The sequence below is a fragment of the Pinus tabuliformis genome, chromosome X (genome assembly GCF_031772625.1).
Source record: "Pinus tabuliformis cultivar Carrire ecotype Pingquan chromosome X, CPIR1, whole genome shotgun sequence".
Classification (NCBI taxonomy): Eukaryota; Viridiplantae; Streptophyta; class Pinopsida; order Pinales; family Pinaceae; genus Pinus; species Pinus tabuliformis.
In genome coordinates this window covers 1,117,623,566-1,117,642,303 of record NC_142308.1, presented here as the reverse complement: position 1 = coordinate 1,117,642,303, position 18,738 = coordinate 1,117,623,566, and the positions used below count along the sequence as shown (strand labels likewise).

Genomic DNA, 18,738 nt, shown 5'->3' with positions numbered 1-18,738 from the left:
AAGATCCAGAAAAATGAGCCCGGAGAGCCAGAGGAGGGGGAACGTCTTTTCCACTCACAGATGTGGGTGAAGGGTTCGCCGCTGCAATTCATTGTCGACAGTGACAGCTAAAAGAACCTCATTTCAGCAGAGGTCGTGAAGTAATTGGGCCTACCAACTACACCACACCCACAGCCGTACAGTATCGGTTGGCTTCACGAAGGACGAGATCTCAAAGTTCGCCAGCAGTGCCGCCTTTCCTACAGCATCAAGCCCTTCACAGACGAGGTATTGTGTGATGTTACACCTCTGGATGTTTGTGATGTACTATTAGGCCAACCATACTTGTGGAGGCGACATGCTGTGTATGAGTCAAGGCCTTGCGCTGTCATCGTTTCTTTGGATAATTCATTATACAGGATAAGAGAGGTAGCCCCACCTGCCGCCACCTCTTTGATCACTGCTAAGAAAGGCAGCAAGCTCATCTCACAGACTATGAAATTTATTTTCTGTCTGGTTCGCTCCCAAAGTAAGGGGAATTTCGTTGCTACATCCATGACCCCCGTGAAGGGTTCCTCCACACAGCAGCAGCAACAGAGGGATACAGTCGTGACAAAACACAGGAACAACTTATCCTTACTCGGAGGGGTACCACACAAGTTTCAGGTGGGCAACAAAGTTTGGTTACATTTGCATAGGGAGCGCCTTACCGGAACCCATCAGAAACTCAGACCACTTCGACATGGTCCTTACACCAGAACCAAGGCTATGGGAAACAATTCTTTGAAGCACAACATTCCTCCATTCCTTCGCTTGCACCGAGTGTTCAATGTGGACCATCGCCGACCATGCTCCCCACCATTTCTGGACACATCAGATATTGCAGAACAGCGCACCAGAGACCCAGCTCAGCAGAAGCTTCCTCATCTCAGGGAGGAACTCAACGCAATGGGAACCATTGCTTCCTAAGGGGGGAGGAATGATCCAGGTGGATGTTGGTGGCCATCCACCTATCCCATTTGGACCCCCACAACTGTCTCTTTCAGTTTTTCTGTTTCCTTAATTATAGCACAGTTTACTATTTTTAGCAGTTTTTCGGTTCCTAAACTTCCGAAGCCGTTTTGAGGCCCTAAACGACGTTTTTTGGGAAATCCACCGCCTAGTCCTCGGAGTCCTCGGAGAGATATTTCCAACGGGCTATCATGCGCGTCAAACGGAGATAGTACGACCAATTCGCGAACCCGGGAAGTTGATGTACCAACTTACCCAAAAACGGGGCCCACAATTTGGCGTTTCATCTTCTAGGGTTAGGTTTTGGAATGTGAAGGGTTTTCCATTGTTTCTCAACAATAAATAGGCCCTCGATTCTCATTGTAACACAATTTTTGGAGAACAGTTCAGAGGCATGTAGCCGACACATCTCTTCTCAGAGATAAGCTACCATCGCCCTAGCTGGGTTATTTCCATTTCTATTTGTAAGCATATTTCAATATTTTACAGTAATGAAATGAAGTATTATTTCCGCTGCATATTTGTCTTTATAGTTATCTCTGTATTTTATTGCGTTCCTGTCTAAATCCGGATCAGTGGTATCAGAGCGGTCTACTTTTTCTCTGTTTTTATTTGCATGTCCCCAACGAGGTCGGGATATAAGGAGTTAGGGCTTGAACTGGTCGAACCTTTGCAAGACCAGCCTCGCAAATCTCGACGGCCTCCCATGGCAGATGAGAAGAAAGACGAGGGGGCAGGAGATCCTATCAAAATCTTGCTCGAAGAAGCGCTCGAGCGGCAAAGGAACGCGATGATGGATAGCTTTGCGCAGATCCTTCAGCGGCTACCCAGAGGCGACGCATCGGCTTCCAACAGCTACTCTGGAAATGCCACACCGTTTAAGGTACAAGTTAATTTTGAAATCCCCATCTTCGAGGGTCAAATAGACGCAGATGCCGTAGATAAATGGTTAAATATGCTAGATGGGTATTTTTCTGTTCACGAATTTTCAAGTCGGGAGAAGATTGTTTTCGCTCTTCTCAAATCAGCCCCCCACATCAAGGACTGGTGGGAAACCTACTGCGAGCAGAAGGATGAAAGTACAGGCTCACTATTTTCAGCCGCACCCACTTGGAATGACTTTTGGGATGCCATCAAGGAGCAGTACTACCCCGTCGGAAGCTATGAGGACAAATACATCAAATGGACCACACTGCGATAGGGGCGAGACCAAGATGTGCCGGAGTTCACAAACATTTTTCATACCCTTCGCACACAGTTGGGTATCAAAGATTCTGAGCTGCATCTAGTACTCAAATACCGCGGCTGCCTACATAGATACATCCAGGAAGAGATGGAGTTCTTGAACATCTCCTCACTCAGCACAACATACTAATACGCTGTCAAAATCGAGCAAAAGTTCAAACAGAAGAAGCGAGACTTTGGATCCGCAAATCCAAAGCCCAAAGGACAAAGCCAAGGCAGGGTGACCCAAGACAACCCATCGAAGCCGCAAGAAAAGAACAACACCACGAAGTCGAAGAAGGACACAGGAAAGTGGTGTGAGTTACACAAAAGTCCCACTCATAACACAAGTGAGTGTCGGACCAAGCAGTCGTTGGTGGCCGAGTTGAAGGCTTTCGAATCAGATGCATGTTCCGACTCTGAGTCAGAACCTGACAAGGGGAATGACAAAGGGAAGCAGATCATTGATGCGGATCCCAGCGCCACTGTTGCTACTGCCAAGATCCAGAAAAATGAGCCCGAAGAGCCAGAGGAGGGGGAACGTCTTTTCCACTCAGAGATGTGGGTGAAGGGTTCAGCGCTGCAATTCATTGTCGACAGTAGCAACCAAAAGAACCTCATTTCAGCAGAGGTCGTGAAGCGGTTGGGCCTACCAACTACACCACACCCACATCCGTACAGTATCGATTGGCCTCATGAAGGACGAGATCTCAAAGTTCGCCAGCAGTGTCGCCTTTCCTACAGCATCAATCCCTTCACAGACGAGGTATTGTGTGATGTTACACCTCTGGATGTTTGTGATGTACTATTAGGCCAGCCATACTTGTGGAGGCGACATGCTGTGTATGAGTCAAGGCCTCGTGCTATCATCATTTCTTTGGATAATTCATTATACAGGATACCAGAGGTAGCCCCACCTACCGCCACCTCTTTGATCACTACTAAGAAAGGCAGTAAGCTCATCTCACAGACTAGGAAATTTATTTTCTGTCTGGTTCGCTCCCAAAGTAAGGGGAAGATCGTTGCTACATCCATGACCCCCGTGAAGGGTTCCTCCACACAGCAGCAGCAACAGAGGGATACAGTCGTGACAGAACACAGGAACAACTTATCCTTACTCGGAGGGGTACCACACAAGTTTCAGGTGGGCAACAAAGTTTGGTTACATTTGCATAGGGAGCGCCTTACCAGAACCCATCAGAAACTCAAACCACTTCGACATGGTCCTTACACCAGTAACAAGGCTATGAGAAACAATGCTTTGAAGCACAACATTCCTCCATTCCTTCGCTTGCACCAAGTGTTCAATGTGGACCATCGCCGACCATGTTCCCCACCATTTCTGGACACATCAGAGATTGCAGAACAGCTCACCAGAGACCCAGCTCAGCAGAAGCTTCCTCATCTCAGGGAGGAACTCAACGCAATGGGTACCATTGCTTCCTAAGGGGGGAGGAATGATCCAGGTGGATGTTGGTGGCCACCCACCTATCCCATTTGGACCCCCACAATTGTCTCTTTTAGTTTTTCTGTTTCCTTAATTATAGCACAGTTTACTATTTTTGGGCTTTTTCGGTTCCTAAACTTCCATAGCCATTTTGAGGCCCTAAACGACGTTTTTTGGGAAATCCACCGCCTAGTCGTCGGAGTCCTCGGAGAGATATTTCCAACGGGCTATCATGTGCGTCAAACGGAGATAGTACGACCAATTCGTGACCCCGGGAATTTGATGTACCAACTTACCCAAAAACGGGGCCCACAATTTGGCATTTCATCTTCTAGGGTTAGGTTTTGGAATGTGAAGGGTTTTCCATTGTTTCTCAACAATAAATAGGCCCTCGAGCCTCATTGTAACACAGTTTTTGGAGAACAGTTCAGAGGTATGTAGCCGACACATCTCTTCTCAGAGATAAGCTACCATCGCCCTAGCTGGGTTATTTCCATTTCTATTTGTAAGCATATTTCAATATTTTACAGTAATGAAATGAAGTATTATTTCCACTGCATATTTGTATTTATGGTTATCTCTGTATTTTATTGTGTTCCTGTCTAAATCCGGATCAGTGGTATCAGAGCGGTCTGCTTTTTCTCTGTTTTTCTTTGCATGTCCCCAACGAGGTCGGGATATAAGGAGTTAGGGCTTGAACTGGTCGAACCTTTGCAAGACCAGCCTCGCAAATCTCGACGACCTCCCATGGCGGATGAGAAGAAAGACGAGGGGGCAGGAGATCCTATCAAAATCTTGCCCGAAGAAGCACTCGAGCGGCAAAGGAACGCGATGATGGATAGCTTTGTGCAGATCCTTCAGCGGCTACCCAGAGGTGACGCATCGGCTTCCAACAGCTACTCTGGAAACGCCACACCGTTTAAGGTACAAGTTAATTTTGAAATCCCCATCTTCGAGGGTCAAATAGACGCAGATGCCGTAGATAAATGGTTAAATATGCTAGATGGGTATTTTTCTGTTCACGAATTTTCAAGTCGGGAGAAGATTGTTTTCGCTCTTCTCAAAGCAGCCACCCACGTCAAGGACTGGTGGGAAACCTACTGCGAGCAGAAGGATGAAAGTACAGGCTCACTATTTTCAGCCGCACCCACTTGGAATGACTTTCGGGATGCCATCAAGGAGCAGTACTACCCCGTCGGAAGCTATGAGGACAAATACATCAAATGGACCACACTGCGACAGGGACGAGACCAAGATGTGCCGAAGTTCACAAACATTTTTCATACCCTTCGCACACAGTTGGGTATCAAAGATTCTGAGCTGCATCTAGTACTCAAATACTGCGGCTGCCTACACAGATACATCCAGTAAGAGATGGAGTTCTTGAACATCTCCTCACTCGGCACAGCATACCGATACGCTGTCAAAATCGAGCAAAAGTTCAAACAGAAGAAGCGAGACTTTAGATCTGCAAATCCAAAGCCCAAAGGACAAAGCCAAGGCAGGGTGACCCAAGACAACCCATCGAAGCCACAAGAAAAGAACACCACGAAGTCGAAGAAGGACACAGGAAAGTGGTGTGAGTTCCACAAAAGTCCCACTCATAACACAAGTGAGTGTCGGACCAAGCAGTCGTTGGTGGCCGAGTTGAAGGCTTTCGAATCAGATGCATGTTCCGACTCTGAGTCAGAACCTGACAAGGGGAATGACAAAGGGAAGCATATCATTGATGCGGATCCCAGCGCCACTGTTGCTACTGCCAAGATGCAGAAAAATGAGCCTGAAGAGCTAGAGGAGGGGGAACATCTTTTCCACTCACAGATGTGGGTGAAGGGTTCGCCGCTGCAATTCATTGTCGACAGTGGTAGCCAAAAGAACCTCATTTCAGTAGAGGTCATGAAGCGGTTGGGCCTACCAACTACACCACACCCACAGCCGTACAGTATCGGTTGGCTTCACGAAGGACGAGATCTCAAAGTTCGCCAGCAGTGCCGCCTTTCCTACAGCATCAAGCCCTTCACAGACGAGGTATTGTGTGATGTTACACCTCTGGATGTTTGTGATGTACTATTAGGCCAGCCATACTTGTGTTGGCAACATGCTGTGTATGAGTCAAGGCCTCGCGTTGTCATCATTTCTTTGGATAATTCATTATACAGGATACCAGAGGTAGCCCCACCTACTGCCACCTCTTTGATCACTGCTAAGAAAGGCAGCAAGCTCATCTCACAGACTAGGAAATTTATTTTCTGTCTGGTTCGCTCCCAAAGTAAGGGGAAGATCGTTGCTACATCCATGACCCCCGTGAAGGGTTCCTCCACACAGCAGCATCAACAGAGGGATACAGTCGTGAAAGAACACAGGAACAACTTATCCTTACTCGGAGGGGTACCACACAAGTTTCAGGTGGGCAACAAAGTTTGGTTACATTTGCATAGGGAGCGCCTTACCAGAACCCATCAGAAACTCAGACCACTTCGACATGGTCATTACACCAGTAACAAGTCTACGGGAAACAATGCTTTGAAGCAAAACATTCCTCCATTCCTTCGCTTGCATCGAGTGCTCAATGTGGACCATCGCCGACCATGCTCCACACCATTTCTGGACACATCAGAGATTGCAGAACAGCGCACCAGAGACCCATCTCAGCAGAAGCTTCCTCATCTCAGGGAGGAACTCAACGCAATGGGGACCATTTCTTCTTAAGGGGGGAGGAATGATCCAGGTGGATGTTGGTGGCCACCCACCTATCCCATTTGGACCCTCACAACTGTCTCTTTCAGTTTTTCTGTCTCCTTAATTATAGCATAGTTTACTATTTTTAGAATTTTTTCAGTTCCTAAACTTCCGGAGCCGTTTTGAGGCCCTAAACGACGTTTCTTGGGAAATCCACCGCCTAGTCCTCGGAGAGATCTTTCCAACGGGCTATCATGCGTGTCAAACGGAGATAGTACGACCAATTCGCGACCCCGGGAAGTTGATGTACCAACTTACCCAAAAACGGGGCCCACAATTTGGCGTTTCATTTTCTAGGGTTAGGTTTTGGAATGTGAAGGGTTTTCCATTGTTTCTCAACAATAAATAGGCCCTCAAGCCTCATTGTAACACAGTTTTTGGAGAACAGTTCAGAGGCATGTAGCCGACACATCTCTTCTCAGAGATAAGCTACCATTGCCCTAGCTGGGTTATTTCCATTTCTTTTTGTAAGCATATTTCAATATTTTACAGTAATGAAATGAAGTATTATTTCCGCTGCATATTTGTCTTTATGGTTATCTCTGTATTTTATTGCGTTCCTGTCTAAATCCAGATCATTGGTATCAGAGCGGTTTGCTTTTTCTCTGTTTTTCTTTGCATGTCCCCAACGAGGTCGGGATATAAGGAGTTAGGGCTTGAACTGGTCGAACCTTTGCAAGACCAGCCTCGCAAATCACGACGACCTCCCATGGCGGATGAGAAGAAAGACGAGGGGGCAGGAGATCCTATCAAAATCTTGCTCGAAGAAGTGCTCAAGCGGCAAAGGAACGCGATGATGGATAGCTTTGCGCAGATCCTTCAGCGGCTACCGAGAGGCGACGCATCGGCTTCCAATAGCTACTCTGGAAATGCCACACCGTTTAAGGTACAAGTTAATTTTGAAAACCCCATATTCGAGGGTTAAATAGACGCAGATGCCGTAGATAAATGGTTAAATATGCTAGAGGGGTATTTTTCTGTTCATGAATTTTCAAGTCGGGAGAAGATTGTTTTCGCTCTTCTCAAAGCAGCCCCCCACGTCAAGGACTAGTGGGAAACCTACTGCGAGCATAAGGATGAAAGTACAGGCTCACTATTTTCAGCCGCACCCACTTGTAATGACTTTCGGGATGCCATCAAGGAGCAGTACTACCCCGTCGGAAGCTATGAGGACAAATACATCAAATGGACCACACTGCGACAGGGACGAGACCAAGATGTGTCGGAGTTCACAAACATTTTTCATACCCTTAACACACATTTGGGTATCAAAGATTCTGAGCTGCATCTAGTACTCAAATACCGCGGCTGCCTACAGAGATACATCCAGGAAGAGATGGATTTCTTGAACATCTCCTCACTCGGCACAACATACCGATACGCTGTCAAAATCGAGCAAAAGTTCAAATAGAAGAAGCGAGACTTTGGATCTGCAAATCCAACGCCCAAAGGACAAAGCCAAGGCGGGGTGACCCAAGACAACCCATCGAAGCCGCAAGAAAAGAACAACACCACGAAGTCGAAGAAGGACACAGGAAAGTGGCGTGAGTTCCACAAAAGTCCTACTCATAACACAAGTGAGTGTCGGACCAAGCAGTCATTGGTGGCCGAGTTGAAGGCTTTCGAATCAGATGCATGTTCCGACTCTGAGTCAGAACCTGACAAGGGGAATGACAAAGGGAAGCAGATCATTGATGCGGATCCCAGCGCCACTTTTGCTATTGCCAAGATCCAGAAAAATGAGCCCGAAGAGCCGGAGGAGGGGGAACGTCTTTTCCACTCACAGATGTGGGTGAAGGGTTCGTCGCTGCAATTAATTGTCAACAGTGGTAGCCAAAAGAACCTCATTTCAGTAGAGGTCGTGAAGCGGTTGGGCCTACCAACTACACCACACCCACATTCGTACAGTATCGGTTGGCTTCACGAAGGACGAGATCTCAAAGTTTTCCAGCAGTGCCGCCTTTCCTACAGCATCAAGCCCTTCACAGACGAGGTATTGTGTGATGTTACACCTTTGGATGTTTGTGATGTACTATTAGGCCAGCCATACTTGTGGAGGCGACATGCTGTGTATGAGTCAAGGCCTCGCGCTGTCATCATTTCTTTGGATAATTCATTATATAGGATACCAGAGGTAGCCCCACCTACCGCCACCTCTTTGATCACTGCTAAGAAAGGCAGCAAACGCATCTCACAGACTAGGAAATTTATTTTATGTCTGGTTCGCTCCCAAAGTAAGGGGAAGATCGTTGCTACATCCATGACCCCCGTGAAGGGTTCCTCCACACAGCAGTAGCAACAGAGGGATACAGTCGTGACAGAACACAGGAACAACTTATCCTTACTCGGAGGGGTACCATACAAGTTTCAGGTGGGCAACAAAGTTTGGTTACATTTGCATAGGGAGCGCCTTACCAGAACCCATCAGAAAGTCAGACCACTTTGACATGGTCCTTACACCAGTAACAAGGCTACGGGAAACAATGCTTTGAAGCACAACATTCCTCCATTCCTTCGCTTGCACCGAGTGTTCAATTTGGACCATCGCCGACCATGCTCCCACCATTTCTGGACACATCAGAGATTGCAGAACAGCTCACTAGAGACCCAACTCAGCAGAAGCTTCCTCATCTCAGGGAGGAACTCAACGCAATGGGGACCATTGCTTCCTAAGGGGGGAGGAATGATCCAGGTGGATGTTGGTGGCCACCCACCTATCCCATTTGGACCCCCACAACTTTCTCTTTCAGTTTTTCTGTTTCCTTAATTATAGCACAATTTACTATTTTTAGCAAGTTTTCGGTTCCTAAACTTCCGGAGCCGTTTTGAGGCCCTAAACGACGTTTTTTGGGAAATCCACTGCCTAGTCCTCGGAGTCCTCGGAGAGATCTTTCCAACGGGCTATCATGCGCGTCAAACGGAGATAGTACGACCAATTCGCGACCCCGGGAAGTTGATGTACCAACTTACCCAAAAACGGGGCCCACAATTTGGCGTTTCATCTTCTAGGGTTAGGTTTTGGAATGTGAAGGGTTTTCCATTGTTTCTCAACAATAAATAGGCCCTCGAGCCTCATTGTAACACAGTTTTTGGAGAACAGTTCAGAGGCATGTAGCCGACACATCTCTTCTCAGAGATAAGCTACCATCGCCCTAGCTGGGTTATTTCCATTTCTATTTGTAAGCATATTTCAATATTTTACAGTAATGAAATGAAGTATTATTTCCGCGGCATATTTGTCTTTATGGTTATCTCTATATTTTATTGCGTTCCTGTCTAAATCCGGATCAACATGTAGGGGTTCCAATGGAGGTACATAGTACCATGCAGAAGTTGAGGTACTCCAAATTTTCATTTTTTGTTGAGTATAAGTCATGCCTCTAGGATATTCTATTTAAAATCTTAAGGCTTGGATATGAAAATTTCAATGATTCATAGCTTTTCCTCAATCCTATAGCCTCCCTGTAGAAGTAAAAGGAATTTGCAGAAATTTCTTATTCGTGAACATTTAGATGGAACTTTTTCTTGAGTGGATAGGGGTTAATGAAAAGTTTTTAAAAGTGAACAAGGATGAATATGGAATGGAAATAAAATAGAATGATATGGAAGTGAAAATGAAAACTAGTAATGGTGAAATAGCTACGGTAATGTATGGGATGGAATAGTTTTGCTATAAAGTGAAAATAAATCTTGCCAATTCTCTTGAAAAAACAAAATAAAATGGAGTGGTAGAATTGTGTTTTAAAGGGTGAGCCAGAAATCAATACTTGAAAGGTAGAACTTGAGAATGGCAAGCTATCTGATCTAGATCTAGAGACACAATAGACCGTGGAAAAAAAATGATGGTATTGATGAGTCTTCCCGACAAATAAGCTCTAACTATTAGACCACTGCCCAAATTTCAGTTATCTGCAATGGAAATAGTGGTTCTAGCTTTATTTGTATGAATAGAGACTTTGACCATTGTCCTATTCATTTCCTATGAATGATTTTGATTTTCAAACTCCAACTAGTTTGTTGTCAAATTAATTAAAGCTTTGACGACAAACTTATAGTTTTCAAAGCTCTTTTCTAAATCTATTTTCTTGAGCAAATTTGTCTTTTTTACTTTAGGTACTGAAGATTTCTACTGTGTGACATATACTATGATATAATTGCGTGGATAAATAGACAGAAGTGTTGTACAACATAGTCCTTTTAAAATCTAAAGAAACAGTATTTCCAAATACAAAGTTTATTAATTAAGAACATCTTTTAGACTTCTTTGCTAAGTTATAATTATATTTCAGTAGGGGATTTTGTGTACGTTGATATTGTGTTGTTTCTTTGGTTTCTGTCAAGTAACAATGGTTAATAAGGAATGTGTTCTTGAGCAACAAGCACACATCTTATTCTACTATTGACAAGAAACTCCGTGGTTTTCAAGCATGGCAATAAAAACACAGATGTAGTGGGATATCCAAAGTCCGTGTTTGATGAATTTAATACTAGTGATGATTTTGATTCCTTATCAGATAAAGAATGTCATGAGTCAAATTCAAATAAACAGAAGAAACTCAAGAATGAAGGTGAAGCTATTTCTTTATGTTCAAGTCAATTTCTTTTATTTGTTGGTTACTGTCATGTTTTGAGTGCGGACTTGTGAAATTCCAAATTGCACATTGGTTTATGTAAAGGGTATATATATATATATATATATATATATATATATATATATATATATATATATATATCGTTCATGGTTTCCAGCGATCTGTGTTACATTTGCACAGAAGTTTAAATATCATTCAGATATCTAAACATCAAACAAAAACAACATTGAGATTTTTCTTTCATTCAACCTATAATATATTGCATCTGTCTTCATTAATGCTCTTTTTCCATATGTTATCCACTTATGACATTTCCTTTGCAATATTTGGTGCATTTGCTAGTTATAGGTCATTTATAGATTATAAATGTCTTCAAAGTTTCACTTCTAATTGAGTATTCAACTAAACATATTGATTCTCTTATACATAGTTATTTTTCCCTCCACCCACTTTTCATAACTTCCATAACCATTAGGTAAGGACTTGCAGCTTCGATGTTGCTTTGCTTGTTTAGTAAAGTATTTCCGAGACATTAATTTATTGAAAGTTGTAGAATTTACAATTTATGAAGTTTCAAGGTCTAATTTTTAAAAGCCTAATTCTTTAAAGGGTGTTGGCTCAATGGAAGAGCACCTGCTTTACAAGCAGGAGGTTGGTGGTTTGATTCCATCGTGCCCTAACATCCATATGGAATGACGATGATCACTTTTTGGTGACGGAGGCTTTTTTGACCATCACCAATGAGATTTGGTGACATTTTTCGACCCTCACCAAAATATGAAATGGTGACGGTCAATGAATGCCACCATATATACACATCGATAGTGACGACCTTCAAAGGTCCATAACCATAAATCATTATTATTAATATGAAATGGTGACGGTCGTTGTTCGTCATTATTCGTGACAGACCTTGAATGTCACCACAACACCTATACTTCTGGAAATGCGGCTTTTGGTGACGGTCAATGAACATCACCATATATATGCACCAATAGTGACGGCTATGAAAGATCCATCACAATAAATAGTTGTTGTTCATATGAAATGGTGACATTCACTATCTGTCATTATAATCAATATTCGTGATGGACCTTGAATGTCACCATAACAACTATACTTTTGGCAATGCCACCTTTGGTGATGTTCAATTTTTGGTGACGGTTGTTATCTATCATTATAAATCATTATTAGTGACGAAATTTGAATGCCACTACAACACCTATACTTTTGGCGACGCCACCTTTGGTGATGAAGGCTATGGTTTGTCACCATTGCTCATATGAAATGGTGATGGTCGTTATCCGTCATTATAAATTATTATTGGTGACGGACTTTGAATGTTACTACAACACCGATATTTTTGGTAACGCCACCTATGGTGTCATTCAGTTTTTGGTGACGAAGACTCTTTTGACTGTCACCAATGAGTTTATGGTGACATTTTTCGCTCCTCAAGTGTCCTTTTTTCTTGTAGTGAATAGACATAGGGGGAATTTTGAGGTATAAAATGGGTGTCAAAACAAAAACAAACAAAAAAATGTACTATGGAAATCAATTTTAAAAGAACAAATAATATTCAAGATGATAATGCCAAACATTAAGGTAAACATTTTTTGAGGGAAAGGAAGAAAACTACTTTATTTAATCATACTTTCTACTTATCTCCTTATTTATTTATTCAAATTTCAAGTGTGAATACCTATACTTGAAATATTAGTAAACATATAAGGACATAAGTTGAAAATTTTGTTTAAAAAACAGTTTTATTTCTTTTGCTTTGAAAATTCATGACTCTTGTTTTATTACTTTCTTTAGTATGTCTATTTCATACTTCAAATTTCCCATAATTATTAGAGAAATTAAGAAAGGATTATGTTTAGACAAAAAATGGCAACCATGGATAGCCACATGACTCTAGTTAAAAACAACCAAGATGAGCTAAAAGATAGAAAGAATACATGGGACCAACAATGCAATAAATTGTTTAAAGAGAAAGATATAGCAAAAGAGAAATGTGCAATAAAAAAAGGTGTTGAAAGTCTCATACAAGAATGCTACATGAAAGGAAAATGGAGAAAACACATAAAAAACAACATCAATTACATAGGCAAATTCAAAAAATATATGAGGAGATCCAATTGGAAAAACTAATTGAAGTATAACGCCCCATCGTGTGAAAAATATGCAATAGCACAATTAAGAACTAACTCACACATGTTGAGATGTGAAACAAGAAGGTGGGAAAACCTAAAGAGTTGTGAGAGGAAAAGAATTGTGAGAGGAAAGCTTATGTCGAATATGTGGAAATAAGGGTAGAAACTAAGTAATACTTCCTTCTTTATTACGTGTCATACTCACAAATTAAAGAGATTCTAAATTTCGATATCAAAGAATAATAATTAAGACTTCAAGGGGATTAGTGAGAGGTGCAACACGATTAGATGAGAAAATAAGGTAAACAAAGAAATAAATATTTGAGATAACAATCAACAAAATAGCTAGCCCTTGATGTCGAACAAATGGGAACAAATGAGACCAGATTTGATAGAGTAAGCAAAATCCATAATAATTATACTAGTATCTTTAATTATTATAATTTATTACTTTATAATGTTGAAAATTAACTCATGCACAATATAAACTTTATTGTACCTTATGATTAGTTGATCGGTGGAAAGTTTTAAAAAAATTATCAATCAAATTAACTTTAGTGAGGTTACTTTATCTTCTATTTATAACATAGTGAGGTTACTGACATCCCACTTTAATTAATATGTAAATAAACACATCATAAATACAAATATCCTTAAACAAAATTAAATTAAATTTATACTTTTAATAACTGGCAAATAATTTAATAAAATCTACGATTTCATCATTATAATGCCTTTCCATTTTTAATAATGAGATGACAAGTGAAAAATACATAATGATATACAAAGATAACCACATCATTAATGAAAAAGGAAAAATCCTATCCCTTTAGGTTACAAATGACAATGACAAGTGAAAAATGCCTAATAGGTAAAGATAACTTCATTATTAATGAAAAAAATGAAAAAAATGACAAATGTTTAATAATATGTAAAAATAATTTATTAATGGAAAAAATAAAATGAATTAAGATGATGAAAATCTTATCAGCTTTAGATTATCATATTTAATTTTAAGTGTCTTATATCATCCATTTTAATTATAGTAAAACTTTCTAATTATCATATTTAAGTTTAAGTGTCTTATATCATCCATTTTAATTATAGTAAAACTTTCTAATTAAAAGTATAAATTTTGGATTATTTAAAAAATAAATAAATATTTTTTTAATAATTATTAATAAAAGGGCTTAAGCGCAGGTGAATTCAATTCCGGGCAGTCTCGAATGTTGGTCTTGCAGTCCGGCATTAATGCAAGCATGCGTGATCGGCAGATAATTTGGTTTATTGTCATGGATCGGTTCATTACGCCTGTTTCAGTCACTGGAGCGTTTCATAGCGAGGCAGAGCTGCCTCAGAACCCCTGTCTGGTGTTCCGAATCTGGCTGTTAGCGTGGATTTGTAAACTCTTCGAAGCTGTCTGCGTTCCTCAGGTAATAGATTTACTTTGTCTCAATCCCTCTGCTCGTCAATTTGTGCTTCTGAAGATGCCTCGACGCCGAGGTGTTCCCCGCAGAGGCAGTCATACAGGGAATAGAGGCCAACCTTCACGCCCTGTTCCTCAGAATGTTATCCCTATTGCCTCAGCATCCCCTTCTTCTCCGCCTCTGGAACAAGCCAGGCCCATTCCGAATAGTTCATTCCAGACCGCCAGATTCACTTTTCAAAGCTGGCTTAATAGGCCTGTTTTGACAGCAAGTATCACTATCGTTCTCGCGGAGGAAGACAGTAATCAGGTCAGCTCGGCTACAACTACCCCCTCTCAATCTCAGGGAGACAGTGTGCTTCTCGGGGACCTGACAGGGATGGTGTTCCAGGCAGACAACCAGCAAGATGTTGGCCATGTCTCGGAGGTGCCGCAACAACCCGTGGATCCGGCTCAAAGTGATATTGTGCCTTGCGGCCCGACTCAGTGGGCAGGCGGTATTTTAAATTTGGTGACCACTCCTGATGGTGGCGCACCAGTATATGATGACAGTGGTTTTGTGACCTGGGTCGCTTCTTCCAGCCAGGCGGAAAAGGAAATGCCGGATTCACCAAAGCATGCAGATTAGAACTGTTTCCTCTCTGCCGGGTGGTCTAAGCAATTTTGGGTATGTGTCGTCAATTCTGAGGATAGATGTCTCTGTCTGGTCCATACTCTGGCTACAGAGGGTGGCCAATGTCATTCCAGTCTCTGTTTTTTGTTATAGAAATGGCTATGATAGTTGCTTCTCAGTTTTTGTGGTCAATGAAGGGCATGACGAACTCAGTCTGGGCAATCTTTTTCAGTATGTCAGGGCCCGAACTAAAAATTTTGTAGTATGTTTTGTAAATTCGGCATTAAGCCTGAACTGTAAGGTCTCTGAGTTTTTGGTAGAGGAATGGCCGCGGCCTCCTCTGAGGTTCTAACCTCTTTGTATATATTTTTTATTTTTCTTTAATAGAATTAGCATTTACGGAGAAAAAAAAAAAATTAATTATTATTTTAATAATTAAAAAAAATCAAATTTTAATTGTGAATATATAAATAAATCTAGCATTTAAAAAAAAAACTAATTTATTTAGATTATAAAATCTTAACAATTAACCTTTACCATTCTTGTCATTACAAAAAATTAAACAATTTAAATGTTTAAACTACTTAATTTGGAAATATCCTCTTCCATTAGAGGTTTTCCAGGTTATTGGGTGGTTGGGGAATTATAATAAGGCTTTGAATTTAAAAAAAAAAATGAATGTTTAAACTACGTAATTTGGAAATATTCTATTCCATTATAGGTTTTCCAGGTTATTAGGGTGGTTGGGAATTATAATAGGGCCTTGAAATCATGTGAGTTTTGGATTTTCTTTGAAAATCTTGGTTGAAAGTTAACCTTCAATTCAATAAAATGGTTAAAAATGATATGGTCAAGTCAACTTTCATCTCTGGTTATCTGGTTTTTGAAGAAATGAAACATGTTTAAGTCATAAGTCTTCATTAAAAAATGTGAAAGGGAGGGGTGCACATTTTCAAGATCGCCACCAATAATGAAGACAAAAATAAAGGATCGAAAGCCCCACGAGTGAGAAGGGTGAATGGAGGCCATCAATGTAGTTCACGGGAGAGTTCTTATACCTACCATGGCCAACAGGACATGGACACCACGGCAGCGCTTAAAGCAACCGTCATTAATGGTCTCCACTACCCACCGCTCCGCTTGACTTGCTCGTAATCTTTTCAAACTGTCAACCATTTTCTTAATGGCATCCATTAAATCGATTCCGAGTAATTATTATTGCACTCTGGAATAAGATCCTGGGGCTGTTTGGAGCAGTTAATACAATACAGAGACAATGGCCATGGAGTTCGGGATGAGAAGCAATTATTTGGGTTCTGCACTTTTGTTCTTCATTATGTTACACACAGTTGCTGCAGACGATGACAAAGGTAGCACCGAATCTCACCTGTGTCGATTTTAATTTGCATGGATTTGTTGCAGAGTGTGACATGCCCTGTTATACCACGCAGGGTTGTGCAAAATTTTGAATTGTGGGAAGGGTACCTGCAACAAATCTTCAGCGCAGTTGCTCGATATCATTCCCGTGTGCGAATGTGACGCGGGATGGAAGCAGCCCTCTATTGGGGTTTCGCTCTCGTTTCTGCCCTGTGTTATACCCAACTGTAAGAATCTTGGCTAAATCTGGTACCAGCAATAGATGCCACAATGGCCATTGGAGATTTATGGAGTGATGTGTTTTCTGTTTCTTTGCAGGTACATTGACAGACGACTGTGGTGGGAAGGTCTCCTCCTTGGCTCCCACACCTGTTCATCATCCTCCAATTAGTTCTCCAACCGATCTTCTGAACCGTAAGTTCACTAGCTATTTTTCTCTCCACGCCATTTAATCTTTTCCTGCAGCTCAATCAAATCCCTTTGCAGCCTGTAAATTGGGGGCTTCCGTCTGCGGAGAGGGCTCCTGTGTCGCTGAATCCGAGTTCGGCTACAGTTGTGACTGCAGTGAAGGCTATGAAAATCTTCTCAATATGACAGCAGGCCCCTGTATCAAACCCTGTAAGCTGCTTCTCTGCACCCCTAAATTAGTCTTCAGGATCAAAACGTCCCTTGTTCGAATCCCATGCCGATTTTTCCATATTTTTTCGCAGGCTCGATCGGTGCAGACTGTTCACAGCTTGGGATCAGCGTGGGCGGTAATGGAAGCGGAACAGCAGCTCCTCAGTCTCAGACGGACACATCCAAAGGTACACATATACATACACACTGAGTATATATCTCAGTCAGTAAAAGATTAAAGTCAATCACTGTGCCTATTTTCCATTATATCTGCATCTTCATACATCTGGATTCTGTGGTTGTTTACGTGTGCAGGTTTTATGAAAGATTCACCGTATTTGATCACCATGGCAATCAGATTGACGATTCTTTGCTTCTTACTCTTGTTGGGATGAGCACTCCCTGGCTGGGATTAGGTAGCTGTTATTGCTTACTGAACTAAATTCGATCTCTGTCACAGACCTCTCATTTGCAGGGTGAGATTTTGGTTCACATATACCTCATTTGCAGCCTTAGATTTTTGGGTCTCTGTCACAGACCTTTCATTTGCAGGCTTAAATTTTGGTTCACACATACCTCACTTGCAGGCTTAGATTTTTGGGTCTTTGTTTCGAATAATACCTTAATTACGACATCCACCGCTTCAATGTAAAATTTTCAAATTATATGGGCACCTCCACAGGTTTTTGGTTTATACGGAAATCCAGGATGCTTGAATGCCACTTTGCTTACAGGCGGCCAGGCCAATTATTAATGACGTGTTAGCGTTTGTTGCACATAATATATTTTGTTCTTATCATACTCGCTTAGATTGGATTTCATTTCATCTTTATCAGATGCCCCCGGCATTTGTATTTTCAAACCTAAAAGGGTTTCCATGGTACAGAGTCTATGAATAAAAACATACATCTCATGTATGAGTATCAAACCCATTATTATATTTTATCATGTTCGGGTTTTAAGGTTAGCTTATTTTTTAGTCGTTGTGTTTAGTGAGATTTTTTGGAGGTTTTTTTGATGGGTTTTTCCGGTCAAATGTCTCTAAAATCTGGCAGCAATTTATTGAAATCGCAAGTTTGATAGGTAATTTCTGCACAATCAAAGCATCCTAGAGGTTTTTCAGGGTGCTGAATCCAAATATGCAGTTAAAAAACCATTTTAAATAATACAAATCAAGATTTAACCTCAATTTTTCCCCGATTCACCGGAATCTCCAAAAAATCGCACTAAAAACAACTCAATTTTTTGATGATGTACAAAAATTATATTTTGATCATGTACGATTTCTCATGCTTTATATTATTATTTTAAAAATATTTCATATCTTTAGGAAAAAAATTGCAAAATAATATTTAAATAAAATAATAAAATTTAATTTGATAATATTAAATTTATTCAAAATTAATTTTATAAAAAATATAATTAAATTATAAATTATATAGAAATTTAAATTTCATAACGTTCACAATTTTATAAATTTAATATCAAATTTTCCATTTTATAAATCATGATATATATTGTTTAAAATAAATAATTTAATAATTATATAATGTAAT

The 18,738-nt window shown here is 41.0% G+C and overlaps 1 protein-coding gene and 1 long non-coding RNA gene across 2 annotated transcripts; one reads left to right on the top strand and one right to left on the bottom strand.

Annotated features, from left to right (window-relative positions):
- Positions 1-16,193: 16,193 nt before the first annotated feature.
- LOC149143741 (uncharacterized) lies at positions 16,194-17,939 on the top strand. The gene is made up of 6 exons (XM_089447707.1): positions 16,194-16,557; positions 16,639-16,791; positions 16,883-16,978; positions 17,051-17,182; positions 17,275-17,370; positions 17,498-17,939. Exons 1-6 carry the CDS (start codon positions 16,464-16,466, stop codon positions 17,575-17,577), a joined length of 651 nt encoding a protein of 216 aa, XP_089303833.1. The 5' UTR covers positions 16,194-16,463; the 3' UTR covers positions 17,578-17,939.
- LOC149143740 (uncharacterized) lies at positions 17,633-18,022 on the bottom strand. The gene is made up of 2 exons (XR_016264276.1): positions 17,722-18,022; positions 17,633-17,681 (listed from the first exon to the last, which is right to left on the bottom strand). It is a non-coding gene; the product is annotated as an uncharacterized LOC149143740 (long non-coding RNA).
- Between the last annotated feature and the right edge of the window lie 716 nt (positions 18,023-18,738).